This window comes from Fonsecaea monophora (genome assembly GCF_001642475.1).
Source record: "Fonsecaea monophora strain CBS 269.37 chromosome Unknown Scaff17, whole genome shotgun sequence".
NCBI lineage: Eukaryota > Fungi > Ascomycota > Eurotiomycetes > Chaetothyriales > Herpotrichiellaceae > Fonsecaea > Fonsecaea monophora.
In genome coordinates, this window is record NW_019173948.1 from 347,346 (window position 1) to 372,154 (window position 24,809).

The 24,809-nt window shown below is 52.4% G+C and overlaps 10 protein-coding genes across 10 annotated transcripts; 8 read left to right on the forward strand and 2 right to left on the reverse strand.

Moving 5' to 3' along the window:
- Positions 1–248: 248 nt before the first annotated feature.
- AYO21_03518 (hypothetical protein) lies at positions 249–1,972 on the forward strand (the record flags this gene model as incomplete). Its single annotated transcript, XM_022653492.1, has 3 exons — positions 249–1,100; positions 1,149–1,308; positions 1,413–1,972. The coding sequence occupies 3 exons, from the start codon at positions 249–251 to the stop codon at positions 1,970–1,972; spliced, it is 1,572 nt and encodes a 523-aa protein (XP_022514302.1).
- Positions 1,973–3,985: 2,013 nt separating this feature from the next.
- Positions 3,986–5,623, forward strand: AYO21_03519 (hypothetical protein; the record flags this gene model as incomplete). The annotated part of the gene is made up of 1 exon (XM_022653493.1): positions 3,986–5,623. The coding sequence occupies one exon, from the start codon at positions 3,986–3,988 to the stop codon at positions 5,621–5,623; it is 1,638 nt and encodes a 545-aa protein (XP_022514303.1).
- Positions 5,624–6,917: 1,294 nt separating this feature from the next.
- AYO21_03520 (hypothetical protein) lies at positions 6,918–7,693 on the forward strand (the record flags this gene model as incomplete). Its single annotated transcript, XM_022653494.1, has 3 exons — positions 6,918–6,971; positions 7,030–7,049; positions 7,138–7,693. The coding sequence occupies 3 exons, from the start codon at positions 6,918–6,920 to the stop codon at positions 7,691–7,693; spliced, it is 630 nt and encodes a 209-aa protein (XP_022514304.1).
- Positions 7,694–8,404: 711 nt separating this feature from the next.
- AYO21_03521 (hypothetical protein) lies at positions 8,405–10,999 on the reverse strand (the record flags this gene model as incomplete). Its single annotated transcript, XM_022653495.1, has 1 exon — positions 8,405–10,999. One exon carries the CDS (start codon positions 10,997–10,999, stop codon positions 8,405–8,407), a length of 2,595 nt encoding a protein of 864 aa, XP_022514305.1.
- A 367-nt stretch (positions 11,000–11,366) lies between these two features.
- Positions 11,367–13,334, forward strand: AYO21_03522 (hypothetical protein; the record flags this gene model as incomplete). The annotated part of the gene is made up of 1 exon (XM_022653496.1): positions 11,367–13,334. The coding sequence occupies one exon, from the start codon at positions 11,367–11,369 to the stop codon at positions 13,332–13,334; it is 1,968 nt and encodes a 655-aa protein (XP_022514306.1).
- An 831-nt stretch (positions 13,335–14,165) lies between these two features.
- AYO21_03523 (hypothetical protein) lies at positions 14,166–14,684 on the reverse strand (the record flags this gene model as incomplete). The annotated part of the gene is made up of 1 exon (XM_022653497.1): positions 14,166–14,684. The coding sequence occupies one exon, from the start codon at positions 14,682–14,684 to the stop codon at positions 14,166–14,168; it is 519 nt and encodes a 172-aa protein (XP_022514307.1).
- Positions 14,685–15,545: 861 nt separating this feature from the next.
- AYO21_03524 (hypothetical protein) lies at positions 15,546–17,197 on the forward strand (the record flags this gene model as incomplete). Its single annotated transcript, XM_022653498.1, has 2 exons — positions 15,546–15,850; positions 15,898–17,197. 2 exons carry the CDS (start codon positions 15,546–15,548, stop codon positions 17,195–17,197), a joined length of 1,605 nt encoding a protein of 534 aa, XP_022514308.1.
- A 430-nt stretch (positions 17,198–17,627) lies between these two features.
- AYO21_03525 (SUMO-conjugating enzyme ubc9) lies at positions 17,628–18,215 on the forward strand (the record flags this gene model as incomplete). The annotated part of the gene is made up of 3 exons (XM_022653499.1): positions 17,628–17,662; positions 17,721–17,905; positions 17,962–18,215. 3 exons carry the CDS (start codon positions 17,628–17,630, stop codon positions 18,213–18,215), a joined length of 474 nt encoding a protein of 157 aa, XP_022514309.1.
- A 1,796-nt stretch (positions 18,216–20,011) lies between these two features.
- Positions 20,012–21,966, forward strand: AYO21_03526 (asparagine synthase (glutamine-hydrolyzing); the record flags this gene model as incomplete). The annotated part of the gene is made up of 2 exons (XM_022653500.1): positions 20,012–20,037; positions 20,220–21,966. 2 exons carry the CDS (start codon positions 20,012–20,014, stop codon positions 21,964–21,966), a joined length of 1,773 nt encoding a protein of 590 aa, XP_022514310.1.
- A 613-nt stretch (positions 21,967–22,579) lies between these two features.
- Positions 22,580–23,827, forward strand: AYO21_03527 (hypothetical protein; the record flags this gene model as incomplete). Its single annotated transcript, XM_022653501.1, has 5 exons — positions 22,580–22,630; positions 22,707–22,780; positions 22,870–23,009; positions 23,091–23,593; positions 23,678–23,827. The coding sequence occupies 5 exons, from the start codon at positions 22,580–22,582 to the stop codon at positions 23,825–23,827; spliced, it is 918 nt and encodes a 305-aa protein (XP_022514311.1).
- Positions 23,828–24,809: the final 982 nt, after the last annotated feature.

Sequence of the window (24,809 nt, forward strand, 5' to 3'; positions counted from 1 at the left end):
TCAGTTGATCATGGCGACAACACGGGCCATATACACATTCCGGAAGTGTCATGGTCGTGTCTTAGTGCTCGTCCGTAGCGGCGGCGCAGACGGACATTGTTGCGCAATCGAGGCACGTGTTGGCTGAGCCTCAACTTGTATCGTGCATGCCTCGTAAACATCCCAAGGATGACAGTTTCACCCTTCCAACAGAACTCTCGTCGATAAGTCGTTGGATTGGCCGGCAGACGAGATGAAATTGGTGCGAGATGACCGCAGATGACGAAGATTCTAATGGATCTGTTCACAACCTCGCCAATGGCAAGATCGACGACTACAGGCATCTCCTTGGATCTGCAGAGGACACGCCGGCCTGGAGTGCAGAGTCTCCTACCGACTCAGTCAACAATGACACTCGACCCCCCTCGCTGAGGCAGTCTTCCCTCTCCCACCCTCGACCCGATGGCACTCCCCGAACGACGAACCGAGTGCGGTTCGACATCGACGAGTCATCGAATACCCAAGCTCGAGAAGACTGGGTTGAAGAGGAGGATTACCTCACTTCTCCCTCCCAGCATGCTCCTCTATTGACAGACATCACTCCCCCAACCGAGTCTCCCTTTCTCTCCGAATCCTTCCAGCCAGAAGACCACTTGCCCGATGCTAGGCCTAAGAGTGGAATGCGCAGTGCGTTTATGAACATGGCCAATTCGATCATTGGGGCGGGGATTATAGGCCAGCCGTATGCATTTCGGCAAGCTGGCATGACCATGGGAATAATACTGCTGGTATCGCTGACAGTCACGGTGGACTGGACGATTCGTCTGATCGTCATCAACAGCAAACTGTCGGGAGCGGATTCCTTTCAGGCGACCATGCAGCATTGCTTTGGGTCCAGTGGGTTGGTCGCCATTTCGGTTGCACAGTGGGCGTTCGCATTTGGCGGCATGATTGCTTTTTGTATAATTGTTGGAGACACCATCCCGCATGTTATCGAAGCGTTGATTCCCGGACTGAGGGATATCCCATTTCTATGGCTTCTGACCGACCGAAGAGCCGTCATAGTCCTTTTCATTCTGACTATCAGCTGGCCGTTGAGTCTTTATAGGGATATCGCAAAGGTGTCTCCCCCCCAATGCGCCCGCCGGGAATAAAGCTAACGGCCGCAGCTCGCAAAAGCATCTACACTGGCGTTGATCAGCATGATGATCATCATTGTGACGGTTGTCACACAGGGAGCCATAGTCGATTCGGAACTGCGGGGGAGTCTGAAAGGGCTGCTCTTCGTCAATGATGGATTTTTTCAGGCCGTTGGAGTGATTTCGTTTGGTACGGCCCCTGTACATGTGGTTACCCGCAGCTAATCTGTCTAGCTTTTGTCTGCCATCATAATTCCCTACTGATCTACGGCTCTCTCAAAACACCTACTCTAGACCGATTTTCCACTGTGACCCATTACAGCACCTTCATCTCCCTGATTGCCTGCCTAGTCATGGCTCTAGCAGGGTTTCTCACGTTTGGTGACAAGACCAAGGGCAACGTCTTGAACAATTTCCCGTCGCAGGGGCATGTGGTGGTTCAGATTGCCCGATTGTGTTTTGGGCTCAACATGCTCACCACCCTTCCCCTCGAGTGTTTTGTTTGCAGAGAAGTCATGAACAACTATTGGTTTCCAGAGGAGCCCTACCAACCCAACCGACATTTGATCTTTAGCAGCGCCCTTGTGGTCAGTGCCATGGCCATCAGCTTGATCACGTGTGACCTGGGGGCCGTTTTCGAACTGATCGGGGCGACGAGTGCGTGTGCGCTGGCTTACATTCTACCGCCGTTGTGTTATATCAAGCTCAGCACTAGAAGCTGGAAGACGATACCAGCCGTGGCCTGCATTGTGTTTGGATTTGCGGTCATGGGTGTGAGTTTGGTGCTGGCCATGAAGAAGATGATCAAAAGTGGGTGTTCATTTGGTACCGTCAAGGTTCACATTGCTGACTAGATTTCCACAGACGAGGGGGAGCCCCATCAGTGTTAGATTAATAGAGATGATGAAGGCAGACGTCGTTGCAACGGCATCACCAACCCTGTTCGATATATAGACCGGAACGAGCAACAGGCAGGTACGTTTTCCTCCTTTAGCAACGGCGGACAGGGGTATCGATTTCAAGTCATCGGCTTATTCGTCTTTGATAGCATCATACTCTCGAAATGTGATCCAGCCTAAACAAGAATCTGAAATACTATTTTAATTGAGGCAGTTGGTCTCGACGCTCATAGAGAAGCAATTTTCAGTACAAATGCCCAAAAGTGAGCTGATGCCCATGAAGCAGTGTCCCGGATCATGTACATTCACAGGAAACCGTGGTCACAACCCGCCGGATACACCAAAAGCCTGGACAGGTCTTTTTTTGTTTGGATCGTCGCTTTACCGTCGACGACGAGGGTGTCGGCACCGACGGTATCAAACCCCTATGAACAACTCCTGAGAATCCTTTATCGCGTGGACTGCTTGATAACTTTCCTGAAATTGGATTATGAACGCCTTCGCGATGATCAGTGTGCATGTTGGTCCGCTAAAGGGGAAGATGTGCTCTCGTGGTCGGTGAGCACAAAAGCCGACAACGGATGAGTCTTTGCTCCATGTCCGTAAATAGAAGCCCGAGCCTCACGAGCCTCAGGGGCCGCTTACTGACAAGGCTTCCACTAAAATGGTCTCCGAGTCAATCATAGACAAGCTCCTCCGCTCTCCCCGAGACTGCAGAGAGAAATTAAAAGAAAAGGGAGAATGGGGAATGGAGAATAAAAGGATCTTCGTTGCTTAATTATTATGGGGCTGAAGTCGCGCGATAGAGTGCCACGAGAGCAAAACCTTGAGCAACACGACTCAGACGCGGGCCAAAGGTCGTGTATCCGACGGACGCGAAGCGCGCTCTTCCGAAATGACTTGCATACAATTTGCGCTACACTTAGGCACACGTGTGTGCAGATTAGCGATCGGGTGAGTCGCATAGTGAACGATACTTTGCGCTTCGTCACTGATGCTAGCAGAAATCGCTTATCCGGGCAAGCTGGACAAGCGACGATTCTCCCTTATGATAGGGGGTTCCTTGTAGGTGTACGTCGCACGAAGAAAGCGCTTCATCTCTGGTGCTGGGGTTTTGATGGTATGCGACAAGCCCTGAGACCCTTCCCATGTGGTTCATCACGAGACGGAGCTTGAATGGGGAACTGAAGTGTTTGAGAGCCTGGTCAATATGACGACGAAGGGACGTAGACAGCCTCTTGCTGGTGCTTGGTGCCACAGTGCCACCTTCAGCCTTGCTCAGGAGTCGGATATCCGATGGCGCTAGCCTCTAAAGGAGTAAAGTGTATACATGGCCTTGGAAGGATACGCCAATCACGGTTTGCATATTTACCCCCTGGTCCCCTGGATCGGCCCCACCCGCCTCCTGTATTTCTTCTCCTACTCGTGCGACACTCTATTCGACTTCTTACTCAACCAACCACGCTTTCTTGGCCGGTCATCGTCTTTGGTTTCATGCTGGATCTGCGCTCGGTTTTGCTCATCCTGGACCATATTCTGAGTTGGCCTGCGCGAACCGCAACCCTCCGATGACCCTACAATTTCCTGAGAAGACGGCTAATGCTAACGCTTCAGGATGGCAACTCCGCTCGTGAAGAGCATTTACATGGCCTTCCCTTCCCTTCTGTGCATATTCTGTCTTCTCTGCTTCTTCCATTCCCATCAACTCTCCGTCACTCCTTTGAGCATTTGCTTCAGACGTCCTAGAGACGTCAGCCACTCTTTATTCACTTCAGACCTGCTACCGTCACTCATTATCCACAAACACAAATTGATTTTTGTTTTACCAAGCGGGTTGAACTCGACATAGAGGATCGCTCAATCCAAGGCAGAAAGAAGTTTTGACAACTTTCCAGAAGACGCGATAGAGAAGAAGAAACTCCTGACGAGACATACGAACCCCGTGAAACAATAACGATATACCCCAAAATGCATTTCCAGACCCTAGCACTCGTGGCTTGCTTGACGTTGGCCCAAGCTCGCCCTGACGAGTCCACCTATCGACTTCCCAAACGTCAACTCAACGATGTCCTCTCCTTGTTAGGCTTAGGCACGAGCTCGAGCTCGAGCTCGGGCTCGGGCTCGGGCTCAGATTCAGGCTCAGGCTCAAGCTCAATCTCAAGCTCAGAATGGTCCGACTGGGACGACTGGTCAGAAACCACCACGTCCAGAGCAACCGTCCAAACCTCAACGACCCGTACATTGGCACCACCGAGCATAGTGACCAGTACCACTCCCAGCTTCAGCCCAAGTTCCACAACCACCACCACCACTACCACGACATCAAGTCCTAGGGATATACCCACTTTCACTCCCACCACGACAACAACAACGACGACAACAACAACGACGACAACGACAACGACAGTGGCGTCTCCTTCAACCACTACTACTACCTCATCCTTCAGTCCATTTATTCCAACCTTCACCACCTCATCATCCACTACGACGTCCACCTCGACCACCACCTCGACCTCGACGACTACAACCTCAAGCGTGGTTATCGATGTGCCCACGACTTTGTCCTCTACCACTACATCCTCCAGCTCGTCGTCTACCACCACTTCGACCGCTACATCCACCATTCCATTTGTTGAGGTTGCACCGCCCTTGTTGTCATCGACCACAGTATCTGTCAACACAGTTACTGGAGCCATCACCACGACGACAACGACAACGACAACAACGACTCCGGCGACAACGACGACGACTGTTGTTGATGATGCAAATAACAACAATGTGGTCGACCCGTTGCCGGTGCCGACTCCATCAACGTCCAGCACTGGCCTCACTGTAGCTGCTGCGACGGCGGATGTCACCTCTACCGATGTCGCATCGGTTGCTGCAGTTGCCGCCACTACCGACACAGGTATCCCTTGGTCAGCGTGGGCACCATGGACGGTGGAAACCAGCACAGCTGGCCAAGAGGTTGCCGCGGTGAGCACCACTGTCGAGGAGACGACCTTTACCTTGACTATGGGGGCTGGAGAGTCAGCGTCCGTGGTCACGACCACCATGCACCTGACGAGGACTTTGACCCAGACGAGCACGATATACGCCACCCTCAACCTACCATCGCCGACTCCTGCAGACCTCAACCAGGTGGCTGCCGCGAGTGTTGATGTGGGTGCCCAAGGTACTACGACCATCACGTTACAGTCTACCGTCACCGAGACAGTCACTGTAGCCCCTGTGCAGACTCCTTGCAGTATCCAGTACATTACTGTCACGGAGGTCTCGCAAAGCACCATCACCGTTACGGCCACGCCAACGGTGGCAGTAGCGGCGATTGAAGTGTCGACTTCGACGACGAGTACCACTACAAGCACTACCAGTACCAGCACGAGTACAAGTACAAGCACGAGCACGAGCACGAGCACCAGAATCAGAATCAGAACCAGAACCAGCACGAGCAGTACCACGAGCACCACTAGCACCAGCACAAGTACGAGCACGAGCACGAGCACAAGCACCAGCACGTCGACTATCGGCGGCGAGATGCGCTTTGTGCGGACGAGCTCTGGATTCACGACCATTTCCAGGTCTGCCACCGCCACGTCGCTGTAGCCATGAGAGAACAATACTGGGGAGTCGTCGTGCGAGCCACACTTCTAACTACGAATGGGGGGTACATGAGCCTTGAGGAATGAAGAAATGGGGAGAGAAAGAGAGAAAAGATGTTGTATTTTGATCGATTGCTGTACAAAACCAGAACGCATGTGTGAGGCAATTTCTTTATGTTTTTGTTCTTCCAAGAGAAGACTCGGAGGGGAGGGAGGGGGGACGGATAGAGAAAGATGGGACAATTGATACCACGAACCTGAGCCCAGATGCCTGTTTGTTTTTTTTTTGGTTTGCAAAATCTTGCCATGACAAACAATCTTGATATGAATTCTCTGTATATACCCAAAAATTGAAAACTTTGAAAATGTATTCGAGTTTGGAAAATCAAGATGACGACGGGTAGTTGTGAAAATCCCACGTGGATATTCCCATGGACCTGTATGACCTCCCAGGACATTGTGGGTACCAGAGAATGAAGCATCCCCCATTGTATTGCCTTGCCTTGGTCATGCTTGTCTCTACGCCGCAAACCAGCCAAAGCGTCTGCTAAGCTTCCTGGTTGTTTCCCACTGGGCCAAGCTTGTACCAAAAGAACGCCACCACCAAGTCGGCCAGTCGGTTCCTTGCCCCGCATTGATGATGACGATGACGACGAGGTTCTGGCACTAAACTGTTTTGGGGAGAGATATACGCCAGTAACCTACCCTAGATGGCTAGGTACCATCACACTCACTCGCTCCTTCCTCCCAAACACTTTTGACACACACGGGCTGAAAACGCTGCTGCTATGACGCACACCACGAGGAAATGACGTCGTCAGATCTTCCCTCAGCAACAAGATGAGGATGGAGGGGATCGTCCAATGCCCCTCCAAGACCTAATGGCATCTGCTTCGCTAAGTCGATACCCAACACATGGTTCATGGGGACCCTTTCAATTGCAAAGGCAAAAGAGGGAAGAGGAGGGGGACGGGTGGGTGTTGGTATTTGATCAACTCCGTAAAAACCAAGTAGGTACTAGTAGGTAGGTATTCATATATTTGTCCGCCTCCCTCTCTACCTCCCCCTCCTTTGGTTGTTTATCATTCAGTCACCACCATACCATACGATCCTCCTGCAATCAGCGATACATGACCATCACCATAAGCTGTCCAACAAGACAAGAAATCCTGTCTCCCTTGTGAAAAAATCCTATACTGCACCGCACACCTCACCTAACCTCACCTCAACCTGTGAGCTATCAAAATACAAGACAATCATACAAGAAATCTGTGCCCCTCCCAAAAACAAAACTGAAGATGGAAACGGCAAAGAACCTTGTCAATCATGTTATGGGGTATAACAAGGAGGATGTAAGTGTTACAACCCTTTCCCCGCTGGAGGATCTCAATTGACAATGGCTCGGTATAGTCATCAGACAACACCACCCAGTAAGAGAAGACCCCCCTTTCAACCACATCACTACAATGTCCATCCCTGCCATGGCCGGCTGACTAACTCTTTTATTTTCCATTCCAGCCATCATCTCGCCGGCCACCATCACAAGAACGACGCATCCACCAGTGATGACAGCATCACGAGCTCCTCCTCGGCGAGCGAAACTCCCTCGAAGCCCGTCTCGGCAGGAAACAGTGGCAGCAGTGATCACCACGGCAGCTCCCACAAGGTAGACCGAGTCCAGTCCCCCGAACAAGGTCCCGACCCAGCCCTCGTCGGTGAACCCAACCCCACGGACAAACTGTCTGGCACCGCCGCCCCAGGAAGCCACAGCGCCGTGTTTGGCTTGACCCCGGACGGCAAAAAGGTCAGTGACACCTCTCATGGTAGCTCGGCCCCGAAGCCCGCACATAGCACCGAGACGGCCGTGGGTGGTGGCAAGAAGGAAGGAGGAGGTAGCGACACCGGTTCTCGAGCCACGGGGAGCGGCGAGGTGGGCGAGCAGATGCACAAGGTCGGGGCGGACCAAGGCGCAAAGGGACTGGAGAGGACCGACCCTGCGCCCGAGCCCGCTGGGAGCGACGGCAAGCCAGGCGCAGGCCTGACGGGTCTCCAACAGGGGAGCGGCAAGGTTTAAAAGCCCGAGGAAGCCTGAGGAAGTTAAAGGGGAGACCTCCCCTTTTTTTCATTGGTATCACAATTGGCCGCTTTTCTATTGGTGGGGGGCCTTTCACAATTCGTTGGATGTTTTGCGGGGGGGAGTGTGAGAACGTGTAAACATACATACACACACATACATCTACGAGGGTATACGAGGGATATGCTATCCGAGGAGGAATCTGTAGGCACATGTAGGAACATGGTCCCAGAACCACGTAAAGAAGGGAAGAGCGTACGGAGAACACAGTCCATGCGAATGATACAGAGGAGGACAGAGAATGCGCGTACAAGAACGAGCTCATTAACCACACTCTCTCTTTCCCCCTTATTTCCCAGACTTAGAAGAAGAAAGGTTTCGGTCCCTATCCTGTCCAGGTACAGACACGTACGGGCTGAAACGTATCACTTGTCGAGGTAAAAGGAACATGGGATGAGATGATTTCATGATATCTTTGGTGTTATGCACCGGTTTGTTCTCAGCTCAGCTTAGCTTAACCGTGCCATCTCTATGCATGTCGGCATGCTTTTTCCAGAATCTATTTTTTATCCTCCAGAACTGCCAAAAACCCAGCTTATGCGCTGCGTTCCATCGCTTCTCTGACGCGTCTTTCAACCGCCTCGCCAGCGCGTTGTCGGACCATCCTGATGATCCAATCCTGCTGTTTTGTGCTCAGGAGTTTCAGCCTCCTCAAATATGTTTGCAACGTCTGCGGATTCGTCGGGTTGGACTGGAGATCACTAAGCCCGTTGGTGAGGAGCCAGCGTTGTAGGCGTTGAGGGTCGAGGTATTCTTGATCTTGATCTTGGTTGGAGGAGGAGGAGGAGGAGGAGGAGGGTGTAGCACCACTTGTGGTAGAGTCGTTTGCACCTTGTGATGAAGCTGCGGTTCTTGAGCCCGGAGAGCTAGAAGCGCGCGACTCTCGCCCGCTTCCTCGACTTCCTCCTCTTCCGCGTCCGAATCAACGTGTCGTAACACCGCATGACCGCCAATCAGGACACGTTGAGGTGATCTGTCTTGAGCGCCCTCGTCTTCTTCGTCAGCATCTTCCACCATGGCTGAGTGCGGGGGATGCGACTGTCCCGTTTGGATCGTGGTCGCTTCGTCGTCGGGAATGCTCTCCAAGTCAGGCATGCCGTCATCATCGTCGTCGTCAGCTGTCGAATTGTTGGAATTCGCATCCATATAATAGTCCCACCCACCAGCCATCCCTAATCCCTCAGGGGTAACGCCTTCTTCTATCTCCTCGGCTTCATCCAGATGGATCCTCAGGAGCTCCTCAATCATTTCCGGCGGAATATTACCCCCGAGTTGCTCTTGCAATGCGCGAAGGGCAGCCTGGCCTTCCGACTCACCTCCGGTGTTCGCGCCTTCTGCAGAGACCGGTGTCTGGAACCAGTTCATGATACGTGTAAGGAGGCTGCCCGCGGTGCCCGCAGTCGCACCTGCAGCATTGAAGATAGTTTGCATAGTTCCATCAGTCCCTCGCGAACGACCAAGGCCCGGTGCTCGAACGACATAGTCAGACAAGGAGTCTGGGGGAGGGAGGACATCGGATGACGAAGTACGCATACTCGTAAACCGACGTGGGAGGAGGGCGATCAACGACGGGATTTCGAGGAGCATGATATGCCTGGCTTCTTCGAGTGAAATCTCCAGCTTCGGCGCCTTTGGAGCTGCCGAGATCGCGTCGCTGTAGTGAGAAAGGGTTTCCGCTACCTCGGCGAGGAGGCTGATAGTTTCGGGGGTGTTCCACAGATCCTTTGCACGAGTGACGTAAAGTTGAGTGTAAAGCTTTTCAGCGTCAGTGGATGGTAACTTCGCCCAGAGGGACTTGGGTAGCGGCGAGATGTCGAGTGCCGAAGCCAGAGCAGATAAGATGTAAGGGTATTTGTGCATCGCAACGGCGAGACGAGTACGCGCCTCACGTGGATTGCCGGACCGCTGATAGGCGAGTGCCAGAGAAATTTGAATATTGGGCAGAAAATCCCACGCTTGGCCATATGCATCGTCCGAGCAGAGCGCAATAAGTTGAGCGTGTTGTCGGGCTCTCAAGGCAAGTTGATCGATCATAAGGGTGGCTCCATAGGGATCCGTCAGCGGATTGAGCTGAAGAAGGACCTTAGACCATTCAAACGCTGTCCGCCACGTCCCCCGCATCTCGAGATTTCTGATGTATCGCCAGATTGCAAGATATAGTTCTCGGTTGGCTGGGTCGTTGAATGGCACACGAGCAATGCCGCTTCTCAGAGAGGCTGGGAAGGTGCTGTGTGCCGATCTGCCAAATGAGAACAACGCACGTTCAACAAGATCTCCCGAGACAGCGTTGTCGCCCTGGTGTTTCGCGATTTCCGAGACTTGGAGGAGAGTTGCAATATGGTAAGGGTACATAGATAACATGCCGATCATTCTTTGAGGATCCATTGATTCGACAGCCATGCAGAAATAAACCTGAGTCTCGCGATAGGCGTTTTGGTGTATGATGTTATATCGCTTCTCGGACGAATCCCTCGAATCAGAGTCTGATTTGACCAATTCCATGCTCAATCCTCCACTCGTGGCCAAGGGCCACTCTTCTTTGCCCTGGACAAAGACATTCCGCCTGTGTGCGAGAGATCCTAGCTCTTTTCCCTTGCTCGCCGCACAATATCTCCCCGTAAGTGCAGTCGCAAGATCAACGCCACCCCGCTGGTTCTGTTCTCGACGGCGTGGTGCTCGAGGCGCCGAGCGAGACTCTTGCCCTTCAAGTGCAATGCTCCCGAAAAGGCTTTTCATTTCGTTGACAGGATTGAGGTTGTGCGAATCTATGCCTAGAAGCCTGGTGGCTCTCGTCTCAAAGGTAGGTGTCTCTTGTTTCACAGCAGACGCCGCCTGTGCTCGTCCTTCTTTTGCAGCCAACTCTTTCAGTGCCCGGTCAATTTCGTCGCCAGATTGCTCCTCCTGATCTTTCTGTGCTTCTTCTTTGGCCTTGCCTTTCTTCTTGGATTTCTTCTTTTTCTTCTTCGACTTGGTAGGGGGTGTTGATATTGAATCTTGGGATGGCTTGGTCTCGGGGGTTTCTGTAGCATCTGCGCGTGTGATGGCCTCGTATTCATGTTCGTCAGAATCACCTGCATCCTCAATATCCTCCAGCATGTCAAAAGCATTCATAGGCCGGGAGGGTGGCTCCGGGATATCATCGTCCTCTTCTGACTCTTCCGCTTCCTCGTATGCCTTTCTCGCAGCCTCAACCTGTCTCTGCAACTCCTGCTCCCGCTGTAGTTTGCGGAGGGCTCGCGAAGACATATTGCCGGTTCCTGCGAATTTCGACAGCAGAGAATATAGCGGCGAATGTGAGGGGTGATGGATAGGCAGATATGTGACTGCAAATAAATTCCGCCGCAGTTGATGCGGCGGGTGACGTTTACGAGGGACCCAAGCGGAGCAGGATAATTAAATCTCCGATTGGTTCAATCTAGATCTGCGTGATGCGCATCCAACAGCCTCCAGCCTCATCGACTTTTGTAGGCGAACAAATTGAGTATCTGCTCAGGTGTCCGTGTCAGGGTCACCGTCGCCATCGCCATCACCTTGTCTTTCTTGTCCTTTTCGCCCTCCCTAGATGCTTTCATCCTCATCTTCTTCCTCGCCTCCTTGACCTTCGTCGTCTCCAATGCGTCGCGCTGCCCTTTTCGCCCTTCGCTCGGCCCGACGCTCTGCCTCTCGGAAGCTCGTCTCCAAATCGTCCCCCTTTGCGCCTCCGAACCATGTCGTAGCCTCGGCCAACGTTCACTCAGCCTCCCTCGTCCGCAGATACAGTACGTCTCGAGTACCGTTCCAGTCCTCTATGCGTATACCCAAGATACCAATCCTATTCGTTGGGTCCCTTGGAGCAATCGGAGCCTGGTATGCTTACAGAGGTGATGGGCCAGAGCATCTTCTCAAAACCCAACCATTATCAGTATCGCCACAGTCTAGCAGGGGTCTGAGCACCGCAGCAGATACTCCACAGTCTTCTGCAGAAGCTGCTGACCCTGCGTCAGTGACTGCAGGTCCCGAACAATATCGGAAGGCATTGGTAGTTGACAACGATCAATTCTTCACCGGGTCCATCGTGGGGGACGGTCCTTTAGCCAAGGACACAGATGACTACGGCAGGAAGGTCTTAGAGATGATGACCCCTGAGCAAGCCACAGAAAGATTACGCAAGAATGAACAATCATTCCTCGTCGGCAGAGGACGGGGTGTGGTGAGATATGATCTGGTCCAGCTTCCCAGCAACGACCCAATTGAGGATGACCATGCAGAGAAGATCGTCGAAGTTCCGAATACAGTCGCTGCCACAGACGGTTCAGCATCATCGGATTGGATGTTCTGGGGTGTTTTCGACGGTCATTCCGGATGGACTACCTCTGCCAAACTGCGGCAGGTCTTGATCTCTTTTGCAGCCCGCGAACTTAATCACACCTACAAGGCGGCTCTTTCAGACGCAAAGTCCCCCTTTCCATCACCCGCAGCTATTGACCAAGCCCTCAAATCCGCCTTCGTCAAGCTGGACAACGAAATCTGTTTGGACAGTGTCAATAAACTCAGCAAAACTCCTAGCAAACGCCTTGCTGCCGAAATACTTGCACCTGCTCTATCAGGCTCCTGCGCACTGCTGTCCTTCTACGACTCGCAGTCCAACACCCTCCGCGTCGCATGCACTGGGGATTCCCGCGCCGTGCTTGGCCGTCGCAACCCGCAAACGGGTAAGTGGTTTGCCACGCCTCTCTCAGAAGACCAGACCGGCTCCAATCCCAACGAAGAAGCACGCATGCGTGCCGAACATCCAGGCGAGGACTACGTTATTCGAGCTGGACGAGTCTTGGGCAATCTGGAACCGACTCGCGCATTCGGGGATGCATTTTATAAATGGTCGCGAGAAACGCAGGATCGGATCAAGAAGCACTTCTTCGGAAGGACGCCGCATCAGTTGCTGAAAACCCCACCCTATGTCACTGCAGAGCCCGTGGTGACGAGCACAAAGATCAACCCCTCTGACGGTGATTTTCTGGTGATGGCCACGGACGGGCTATGGGAGATGCTGACCAACGAAGAAGTTGTTGGGCTCGTGGGTCAATGGATCGAACATCAAAACAAACTTGCCAGTAGCAAGGGATCCTCGGGGACGAATACTGCTGCTTGGTTGACGAGTTGGTTCAAATCAACGCCCAGTGGGCTACCAGTTGAGAAAGGGGGAAATATGGACAAGACTGGCCGCATCGACACCTCCTCTAGCCAGAAGGACGCAAAGGATGGCAAAACCTCCAACACCAACAACGTGGAGAAGCCCATCCGACAGCAACAATGGGACATTCCTGCTTCACCCCCTTCCACCTCTAATCGCTTCGTGGTCGAGGACAAGAACTGTGCAACTCACCTCATTCGGAACGCGTTGGGTGGGAAAGACAAAGACATGGTGTGCGCGCTGCTCACGTTACCGAGCCCTTACAGCCGACGATACAGGGATGACTTGACCGTCCAGGTCATATTCTTCGGTGAGGCTGGTGAAGCCGATGGCAAGGTTGTGATCAACGACGAAGCAACGGCACGACAGACACAAAAGATTGAGGACGGGCAATTGAAGGCGAAGCTATGAAATGAAAATGCTCTTTCAGAAAGTGAAGTTTAAACAAGCCAAGACCACTTCGGGCAACCCGTTATTATTTAGATGCTTTCGCCAGCAAGGGTCTTTGGGATCTGGTTTGGTGTTCATTTTCATGACTACCAATATACGGTGGGCGGTCAGGCGAAAAGAGGTTGTGTTGCTGATGTATTTTTCGCCACAGCACATTGCCTGCTTGATATAGTGCTTTGATGGCAGGGAATCACGCCGCTGGTCCATGGGAATGGGGGATGCGATGAGCAGCGGATTGAAGACTTCCCTCTCTACACACCTGTTTTAGTATGGGAACCTTTGGCGTCACGCGTTAGGGCCTGTCTAGATATTTGTTGTCTCGTAGATGGCGGGTGTGCGCGCCCGAAGCCGGAGTTGACAACAAAATTGACACGACTTGAAAACTAGTATATTCTGCATATTTGTATACGTATTCCTTGTGATTTTTTAGGTTACTGTACGAGAGGAAGAGAGAGGGAGAGTAACACGAAATGGGCCTACGTATATAGATATACAGGGACACAAACGCCTGCCGAGTCGAAGGTATGGAGACATAATTACCTTCTAAACAAGATCACCCTTGATCTATCAAGGAACATACTTTTCATTTACCGCCAATGCGGTCTAGTCCGACACTGTGTTGCTATATCCCAACCTCAGATCGAGGGATATCTCCTCCCAAAGACGTGGCTGACGGCGTAAGATGAGGTGTATGGATTGTACGCTGAAACCATATCCTCTCTTATCCTGTACAACTCCCATCATTGAAGAATTCTATTCCTGCTTTTCAAAATATAATCACGAGGGTATCATTCATGCCTCCACTTGTCCTTTGGCTTTCGCTTGTTTTGCTCTTAGAGGTGGAACGAGCTTGGTGGTCCCCAGGACGCGGGCGAGGAGAGGCCGCTGCACAAGTTGGGTCGTCGTGGTCCCGATGAGATACAGCACCACAGCTGTGGACAGGTCGCTCCTGATAATCAGATACGTAAAGACGGAAGGAAGAGCTGTCATGACATAGGACAAAGCCCTGTTGGTTTTTGCAGCGAGAACCCTTAATCTCGCGTCGTCGCTATTCGAATAGCTAACTTCTGGCCGTTGTTTGGCAGCATCCCTCACCCTAAGCCACACACTCAAGGTCGCTAGGGTCCCGTATGTCACTGGGAGAATCCAGAGTTGGTCCGGCGAGGCCAGGTCGGATATCCACCAGAGACTTTCAGTCTGAAAGCCTGGTTCCGCGGGCACAATGTTTGGATCCACGGTACCGCCGTCAGATCTGAAGAACATCGAGGTCACGGTCCGTTTGTCGCCCGCCATGCGCCGTATGCAGTCCATACTGAATACCCATACAGGTATGAAGGATAGCGCAAGTACTGGTTCCACCCAGATTGGTAGATATGGGATGTGCTTTTGAATGGCCTTTTTTCGGGCTTTGAGCTGGCTCGCCACCCAGCCCTCAGCTCTTTTGGCGTCTGCTTCCCTTCCCGCGGGATATTTTATCCTCGCCGTGTCTTGGTATGCTATGCGCCAAGCAGTTGCGAGGTGCGTGGCACTTTCTCTCCGTTTCCGACTTCGGTGTGTCAACAGCTGGACTGGAATCCAGGTCATCCGAAGGAGGGAAGCGGTCAATGGGATCGACAGGTACCATGGTAGACCGGTCAATGTGTGCACCTCTTGAAAGATGGTTCCGGAGAGCTGGAGGCATTCGGCCGCGAAGGGTTTAGGATAAGACGAGTGAAAGGAACGGGAGAGCGACGGGGTATCGAGGCAATTGTGCCTGTAGCATTGGCGTTCCAGCTCGGCCCAACGTCGAAGGGCCCTGCGGCAGAGCATTGCTCAGTGTTAGCTAGGTCTTGGAGGGAGCATATGGAAACTGGTCTCGTGGTGCAGCGAAAGCATGAAACAAACGAGTGACCCGTCGACACGCGCCCACGAATAGCGGTGGGGATGGCAAGGGAAACAGGCGCGTGGCCCGAGGCTGCGTCATTGTTGGTTGGTGGAAGAAGAGGCCACACTGGTCGCCAGGCCCTGGAGCCGCAGCTGGTATTATTATTATAATTGCCCAATGCTCATTGCTCATTTCAGCCTGTTTAGTCGTATCTTACCCCTGTAGCTAAATTGTCCTCCTTCTCGCTCAGCCAACGATCTTGGAAGCATGCGTCTCGGTGACTACTGTTGTCTACTGCAGCATTGGCAATGGCCGCCTCATCGAGCGCAGTGGCAATCCTGGCGGTAGTACCGCTTGTGCCCCTCGTATTCCTCTTGCTGATACAGCTATCACTGCGCGCGCTTGGTTGGCATCTGCGTGCACAGACTAGGGATCGAAAGACCGCGATCCTAGAAAGGGTCAGGCGGGAGAGAGCCGCGGTATCGGAGAATCAACCTGCGTCACAGGAAGCCGAAGATGGGTGGGAGAAGATCGAGAAAGAGGGCAGCGCTGAGAATGGCAAGCCTCTCAAGGATGAATGGGCCGGAGTGATTGGCTTCTTTCATCCCTTTTGGTAAGTTTCCCCTTCGTTGTATGGGCCATTTTTCTGACTTTGAGTAGCAATGCTGGTGGTGGCGGTGAGAGAGTGTTGTGGGCAGCCATTGCCGCAACTCAGCGACGATGGCCCAACGCCATTTGCGCAGTTTACACCGGTGACCACGACATTGACCGATCGTTGGTGGTAGCAACAGTTAGAACCCGCTTTGGCATCACCCTTCAAGAACACTCCCTCGTTTTTCTGTACCTTTCGAGGCGTCGTTTTGTTCTTGCGAGCACTTATCCTCACTTTACACTTTTGGGTCAGTCACTCGGCTCGGTGGTTCTGGCTTATGACGCCTTTCAACTGCTTGTGCCTGACATATTCATCGATACCATGGGTTACGCATTTGCAGTCGCTCTCTGCAAATACCTCTTCCCCAACGTGCCCAATGCGGCATATGTACATTATCCGACCATTTCCACCGACATGCTGGATAGCCTGGAGGACACGACAGGCCAAATGGGGATCCACGCCGGTGCTGGGAAGGGGTTGAAGGGTAGAGGAAAGAAGTATTATTGGCGTGCATTTGCATGGCTCTACGGCTTTGTCGGGAGGCAGATCGATGTGGTCATGTGTAATTCGACTTGGACACAAGGCCACATACGCCAGCTTTGGAAACCGAAACGAGCGTCCTCCTCCTTCGCCGCCATAGTATATCCGCCTTGTCCCGTCGAAGAGCTGGAAGCACGAATCCCGTTGACGGAGGAGAGTGAGGAACAACGGGAAAATATTGTCCTCTACATTGCTCAATTTCGACCCGAGAAGAACCATTCCTTGATTCTTCGTTCCTTTGCCAAGTTCTACCACGCAGCAAAGGAGAAACCCAGATTGGTTCTCATTGGGTCGGTTCGGAGCAAAACACCGGACGAGAAGCACATTTATAACCTCCGACTTGAAGCACACGAACTAAGGATCAAGGACGCCACTACCTTTATCTGTGATGCTCCCTTCTCAGTCATCTTGGAGTATCTTCGGAGGTCGAGTATTGGTACGAACGGCATGTACGCAGAACATTTCGGGATTGGCAATGTGGAAGGACTAGCAGCGGGACTGATTCCCGTGGTACACAACAGCGGTGGGCCTAAGCTCGACATCGTGGTTCCATTCGAGGGTCAGCCCATTGGTTTCCATGCCGAGACAGAGGATGAGTTTGCTGCTGCTTTTGCCAAAGTGACTGGGATGAGCAGGCAGGAACGATTCGCGATGAGATTAAGAGGGCGTGCAAGCACGAAACGATTTACAGAAACAGTTTTTGCCGAGAAATGGGTCGACCAAATGGAGATACTGGTGCGGTTGCAGAAGATCCGGAACGGCCCATAACATCTATATAGAGCCAGCGGAAAGACCGAAGACTTGACCGTTGTGATGATTTTCAGACGAATGATACCCATCTTAGCCTTGTCTCTGTCTGCCTTCAGTGTTCGGTGATAAGTGGCAAGGCTGCGGTCACTAAAAGAAGTAAGTACAAGCGAAATCTGCTCGCTATACCTTCTCCTAACAGAACCGGCTGCCGGAAATCTCCCGCCGATCTTGCCATTGCCTCAGCCTTACCACGTGCCACCCACCTGATCCTTGCCCGCCTCTTGTCCGACGACAAAAGTTCTTGTTCTTCTGTGCCTTGCGCTCTTTGACAGGACTCAAGCAAACTTCAGTGCCAAACACATAAAGTTCTCCTCTTCATTTCTATCCTGACTGAGAGATTCCGCTGCTCTCTATCACTTTCTGACACCCTTCAGCCTGGTCATTTATCATGTCGCTCTGTATCAACCGTCTTCAAGAGGAAAGGTGGGCTGCGCAAAACAAACGTTGCCTCACCTTCAACTTTACTAACCCCTGCTCCCAGAAAACAATGGCGCCGCGATCATCCTTTCGGTTTCTATGCAAAACCCGTCCGACATGCGAATGGTGTGGTTGATCTCAAGATGTGGGAAGTTGGGATACCAGGGAAGGAGAGGACAATCTGGGAGGGGGGCCTGTTCAAGTTGACTCTCGCCTTTCCGGATGAATACCCTACGAAGCCACCCCGATGTGAGTTGAAGATGACTTTGCGCGCTGGTTGGAAGCACACGACTGAGCCCTTTTAGGCAGATTTGTCCCCCCTCTGTTCCACCCCAACGTCTATCCCTCGGGCACGGTGTGTCTCTCGATCCTAAACGAAGAGGAAGGCTGGAAGCCAGCAATCACGATCAAGCAAATTCTTTTGGGCATCCAAGACCTGCTAAACGACCCCAATCCCGACTCGCCAGCGCAGGCTGATGCATACAATCTCTACAAAAAGGATCGGCCCGCATACGAGAAGAAAGTCAAGAGTATTGTCAAGGACAACCCCGCACCCTGAGATTCGTGGCGTTGGACATGGTCGGGCACAGACCTGAGATGGTTTTGCGACGAGCATATTAGCGACAGGATGATGTGCTGTCACAAAGCTCAAACAGCGGGGTGATGCGAGACTAGTGTGTGGATTCTGAGCGCGGCGTTCTGCAGTAGGCATTTCCACTCCAGATAACCTGTTCACGGGGGAGGGCGGGGGATCTTGTAGAGAGATTTGGGGTAAGGGGGGAAATGGGAACATTGGGCAGCTGGCATTTCTTTTTGATAGGCGTCCAAGGAGTTTTCGAAGAGTAGCATGAGCTAGCTAAGTTGCTAGGGTGCCAGGGTGCTAGGGGTATCACGTATCTAATATGCACTCCACGTGGCTGCGGTGGTGTTCTCCTTCGTCTTGATGTACGGAGTATGATCTGATACCTACATGAGCGATTTACTGTTTTGCCGCCAGCCTTTCAGCCCGTTCAGCCCCTCCAGCCCCTCCAGCCTCTTCCTCTTACATTTTTCTTCTGTGGAAACTGGCCTAGGGACAAATGGGCATGAGGGAGTGGTCGATCTCGCCTACGGAGATTGTGGGCACGGGCAACTCTTCTTCTGGGCCACCACAGCCTTTACCCAAAGGGCCTAAGCGTGGGGGTGCACAGCCAAGCAGGAGGGGTGGGTGATGGGCGTGGTGAAGGGCAAGTTAGGCATCGGAGAGCTATCCTTGTGTTAGATACTACTAGATACCTACTAAGGTATACCAGAGCGAAAAAGTGCGGGGATTCCGGATATCTGCATTCATGATTAGGCATGGATTGTAGGACCAGCATGTGCCACAGAAACTCCCCTGGAGCCACTCATCTTCAGCTTTTTAAGTGATACTCGTAATAAGAAGAGGTCGCGTGCCGAACATCGGGCTTCCTCTTTCCTCGGGGAACATCGACCACCCCCCCTTCCCAGGCACGCAAATTTCCATAGCCCGATCCTGAGTCTAGTACGGGATGGGGTCAGACGCAGGGTGGAATAACCGTGACAAGTTCAAATATAGAGAAGGCGAGAGTGAGAGAGGCAAGAGGGAGGGGGAGACCGAGGGAGACGGGGCCACATAGGGCGGGTTCACCTTGTTATTACTTAAGAACGGCTTGAGATCCGCAAGAGCCCCCTTCTCTTATCTATTTAATCCGAGGAATGAACGAAGAGTAGTAATTAAGATAGAGAAGAAAGAGAATATCCCGGTTGTGGTCAGTCCAGCAGCAGGGTGGGCTCATTTTTTTTTTATTTTCGTGTGTGTGGGAAAAAGTGTGGGCTGATTCAACATATTGCGCCCTCTAACCAAACAAGATCCAATACATACTTGCACGCGGTGTTGTGACCTGAGGAAGTTCTAAAGTGACAACGACCACAAACAACCTTGGAATCCTCGTCAACAAAAAAAAGAACATCAAGGTCAGCTGCGATTACATCCTGCATCCCATCCCCCTTCCCCCCGAAAACGCCCCCCAAAAAAGTCAGCGGCGTTCCCGTCGAGCCCGTTCAAGTCTCCAGTGAAGCCAGTGGCCGGAACATTTTCAGCCATCAAAATTATCGATTGAGAGTTGACTTGAGTCATCCCAAAGTCATCCCACGCTCCCGACCTTTTTTTGCCTTCGAACAAAAATTTGGGGACTTTGGAAGCGTGGAACAAAAACAATCCTTTTTATTTCGTCCCACGCCCACGCCGCCACACTTTTCTCCCATCTTGCATAACATTTCACACCCTCTCATTGCAAAAGGCCAAACCAGCAAACAGACGCTCGTGGGCAAGCAGCGTGGGCATCGTGGGCAGTCATGTGTGGTATTTTTGCCTGCCACGGGTGAGTCTGCGCATCCCCTCGTTCCCTGGGAGCAATCAAGAGAGTCCTGGTTCCTGCAGTGAGGCTGGAAATTTCCCTGGGTTCTAGCTCCGCGATCGGCGTCTTGCTTTTTCTGGCTCTTCTCCCGTGTCCTCAGTTCTGCTAATCTTGCTCTACGATCTCTGACTCTTTTGCGCGCACAGTCATCCGTCGATAGCAACCTTCAAGACCACTGCCCTCCAGTGTGTCAAATGCCTGCGGCACCGCGGTCCTGACTGGTCAGGGAACTGGACGGGAAACAACACCATCCTCTGTCATGAGCGTCTCAGTATAGTGGGAGTGGACAGCGGGGCGCAGCCTCTAGTCAACGATGAGGGCACAATTGCGCTGGCCGTCAACGGCGAAATCTACAACCACCGAATCCTGCGCAAGCACTTGACTGTTCCCTATAGCTTCAAGACCCACAGTGACTGCGAGGTCATCATCCCTCTCTACCAGCAGTATGACACAGACGCCCCCAAACAGCTGGATGGCATGTTTTCCTTCGTGCTCTATGACAAGGAACAAGACCGCACGGTCGCTGCTCGGGATCCCATCGGTATCACGTCCTTCTATCTTGGTCGGTCCAGCCAAACACCCGGGGCTGTCTATTTCGCTTCTGAGCTGAAAGCCCTGGCCACGGTGTGCGACAACATTATTTCATTTCCCCCGGGCCACATTTATGACTCCAAAACCGACAAGATCACCCGATATTTCGAACCGTCGTGGTGGGATCCGGACCGAGTTCCATCCGAGCCCATCGACTACAAGTTGATCAGGAAGACCCTGGAAAAATCTGTGCTCAAGCGTCTCATGGCCGAGGTGCCTTACGGTGTCCTCCTGTCCGGTGGGCTTGACTCGAGTCTGGTGGCTTCGATTGCGCAGAGGGAGTCCCTTCATCAACAAGCACTCGCCAGGCGTCAGGCCAACGGTGTCGTCAACGGGGAGGTCAATGGTGAAGTCAACGGGTACAGGACCCCGAAGACAGGCAGCAGGCTGGTGGGCATCGACGATGACGACGAGTTGTCAACAGTCACATTCCTCCCCCAACTGCACTCCTTCTCCATCGGCCTGCCCGATGCGCCTGATACCAAAGCGGCCATCGAAGTCGCCAAATTCCTGGGCACTAAACATCACGACTTCACATTCACAATCCAAGAAGGACTGGATGCCCTATCAGACGTCATCTATCACCTCGAGACTTATGACGTTACCACGGTCCGCGCGTCCACGCCTATGTACCTCCTCTCTCGGAAGATCAAGGCCCTGGGTGTCAAGATGGTTCTGAGCGGTGAGGGCAGCGATGAGATTTTTGGCGGGTATCTCTACTTCCATGCCGCTCCGAGCAAGGAGGAGTTCCACAAAGAGACTGTCCGCAGAATCAAGAATCTGCATTTGGCCGACTGTCTCCGTGCCAACAAATCCACCTCGGCGTGGGGCGTCGAAGCTCGTGTGCCGTTCCTAGACAAGCAATTCCTAGAAGTTGCCATGAATATCGACCCGGCCGAGAAGATGATCACCAAGGACAGAATAGAGAAATATATTCTGCGCAAGGCTTTCGACACCACCGACGAGCCCGATGTCCAACCATACTTACCGGAGCACATTTTGTGGCGCCAGAAGGAGCAATTCAGCGATGGCGTGGGTTATGGCTGGATAGATGCTTTGAAAGACACGGCCGAGATCAATGTGACGGATGAGATGATGGCCAACCCCAAGCCGGAATGGGGTGACGACATCCCGACCAGCAAGGAGGCTTATTGGTATCGTCTGATGTTTGATGAGCACTTCCCGCCATACTGTGCTTCGACTGTGATGCGATGGACGCCAACCTGGTCGAAGCAGTCAGATCCTAGCGGACGAGCAATTGAAACCCATCTTGCCAGATATGATGACGAAGCTGGCTCGTGATACGCGCTGGCAAATGTACAGGGAACGAAAGATATCAGCATGGGCAGGCGTTTTAGCAAGGAGAGGACATTGTGAAAGCAGCCTCTTGATGTTGATTTATGGATTTATGGTGGCATAGCAGTGGGAGGACTGTATGCGCTGTCTCGTCTCTGGCCCAGCCATGAACAGCAATATCTTTGAGCTGGATCTAGCTGTGAAAAAGCAAACACGTTTAGCGTCTGAGCCATAGCCTGTCCAGCATGCTATGGTTCCCGCTAGCAATAATACTTGGTAGAGAGTGCAAATCCCAAATACAATCCCCCATGAAAAGAAACTGATGGTAATCAAGAAGCGGGGATTAAAAGGGCAGCTTGGGCGAGATTGAGCCACACGGGCAACTCTGCCGAGCAACCGGTCACCTTCTTCCAATTTCGCTTGTGATTGGTTGAATCAGCTTTTGCGAAACTGCATCTCCGAGCCTTTTTCTTGAGCTCCATTGACTGTTTTGCCGTCTACCTCGTACATCTCTGCTTCTCCCTGTCTCCGTGTCTCAGCATTCTCTCACATCCTTTCTACACTCCCTCCACTACTCTCAAATCTCAACTTCTCCCTCGTTCGCTCATCCCTCGCCACTATGCCTGGAATTCCCGTCCCCTTTAGCGACATCGCTAAGCCCGCCAACGATGTGAGCATCCATCCGTCTCAGGACCCCCTCCTCTCCGAACCCAACTGTGGCATTCTTTGCTGACTACTCGAAACAGCTCCTCAACAAGGACTTCTACCACACCACCGCTGCCAATCTCGAGGTCAAGTCCAAGGCACCGAATGGCGTTGTGTAAGACCCAAACCTTTTGAGCATCCCTTCTCTCGGGAAGCGGGAGACCACGGCCCACCGGGGTTCTAATCCGTCTTGTTCTCTTGCAGTTTCAACGTCAAGGGCAAATCCGCGCACGATGGACCTATCTCTGGCTCGGTGAGCACCATGATAACAAGAGACAGCTTGAGAATATCACATGTTAACGGCAGCGGAAAGATTGAAGGGAAATACACCGACAAGGCAACTGGTTCGTATCCTCTGTTCTTGGGAGCAACCCGCGCATTTGCACCTCAAAAGGCTCTGGACTGACTCATATCGATAAACGCAGGCCTCACCTTGACTCAAACCTGGACCACCTCCAACAGCCTCGACACCAAGCTCGAACTGGAAGACAACATCACTAAAGGTCTCAAGGCCGAGGTCCTGACAAACTACCTCCCCGCGAAAGCCACCTACGGCGGCAAGCTCAACCTTTTCTACAAGCAGCCCAACATCCACACCCGCCTTTTCACAGATGTGTTCAAGGGTCCCACCGCCTCGTTCGATGTTACTTTGGGCCACGAAGGTTTCTTGATTGGTGCCGAGGGAGGGTATGATGTGGGCAAGGCTGCAATCACAAAATACGCCCTTGCAGCAGGATACTCGCAGGGCTCTTATGCCGCTGCGTTGACGGCCACCAATAACTTGACCGTCTTCAGCGCGAGCTACTATCACAAGGTTAACACTGAGGTCGAGGCAGGTGCCAAGGCTACCTGGGATAGCACGCAAGGAAGCAATGTCGGCTTGGAGGTTGCGACAAAGTACAAGCTCGATCCCAGCTCCTTTGCGAAGGTACGTCATCCGACTCCTGTCCTAAACATACACATATAAGCCACATCACCTTCCCTGCTGCTCACACCGAGTGATGTTTTTTAGGCCAAAATCAACGACCGCGGCATCGCTGCTCTGGCGTACAACGTCAAGCTCGGCACTGGCGTGACCCTTGGATTGGGCGCCTCTTTGGATACGCAGAACCTCAACCAGGCCGCGCACAAGGTCGGAGCAAGCTTCACCTTTGAGGGATAAACTCCGTTTGTCAATTTCTCGGAAAAGCAGCGAGGGTGACCAGGATGAGTGTGGGATGTGGTCGATGTGTGAGAGCGTGGGGCCGGTGACATTCCTCCAGGATGGACACCGCCACGAGTGAGAAAATGTATTATTCTTCTCTCACTTTGGGGGAAAAGAGAAAAGCGGGGTGGTTGGTTGACTGGTTGGTTGTTTGGTTGGGGGTGATCCCTCCTCCTCCCCTGAACCAACTTGGAGCACGGGATCTAAGGGCAGGGGTGTGGGCTCTTTGTACAGAAGCAGATGAGATGAGTTGCGATGGCCAAGGAGGAAGAGAAAACTTTAGCATAGAGCGAGCAAGAAACCAAATTCCCATCTTGATTTATCGCTGCACGACTTGTTTAGTTCAGCATGGGCAAGAAACGCCTCTTTCTACCGAGTACATTTGATTTGATCTGAATTGATCTGATCCAACCTGTCCATCTTGCGGTATAATCCACCTCGAACCGGGGCGCGCACACTCTAGCCAGCAATGGTTCAGTAAGTGTACCTCGTACATAGGTGTATCGAGGCAAGTATATACTGTATGTTCTTTAGGTGCATGTATATCCAAATATTCTTAGAACAAGAAATTGACCTTGACTTCAGCATCTAACTCTAATTCATTTACTCGTACACCAAAAGTCGTTGTAGCCGGTGGTTCCCAGTCCCAGGACGTCTACTGTACCCTACTGTACATCCCATCCCATCCGGCCCCGGGTTTCTTTGTCTCTGGTAATCTTCTCGTTTTGGTGTCCATATGATATCCCCTTCCTCTCCAGGGGGGAAGGAGTTCTGCCTGCGCAGTGTAGCATGCATACCATTCCCATTTCACAGGGGCATAGCAATGGATCCGACTGTGAATGATGGGGATCACGAAATTCCAATTTGTAGTTGGAGGTGCCGACAGGGCGTAAGTATGCTTCTGCTTCGTTTGCAGGCTGTGCGACAATGATTTTTTGCA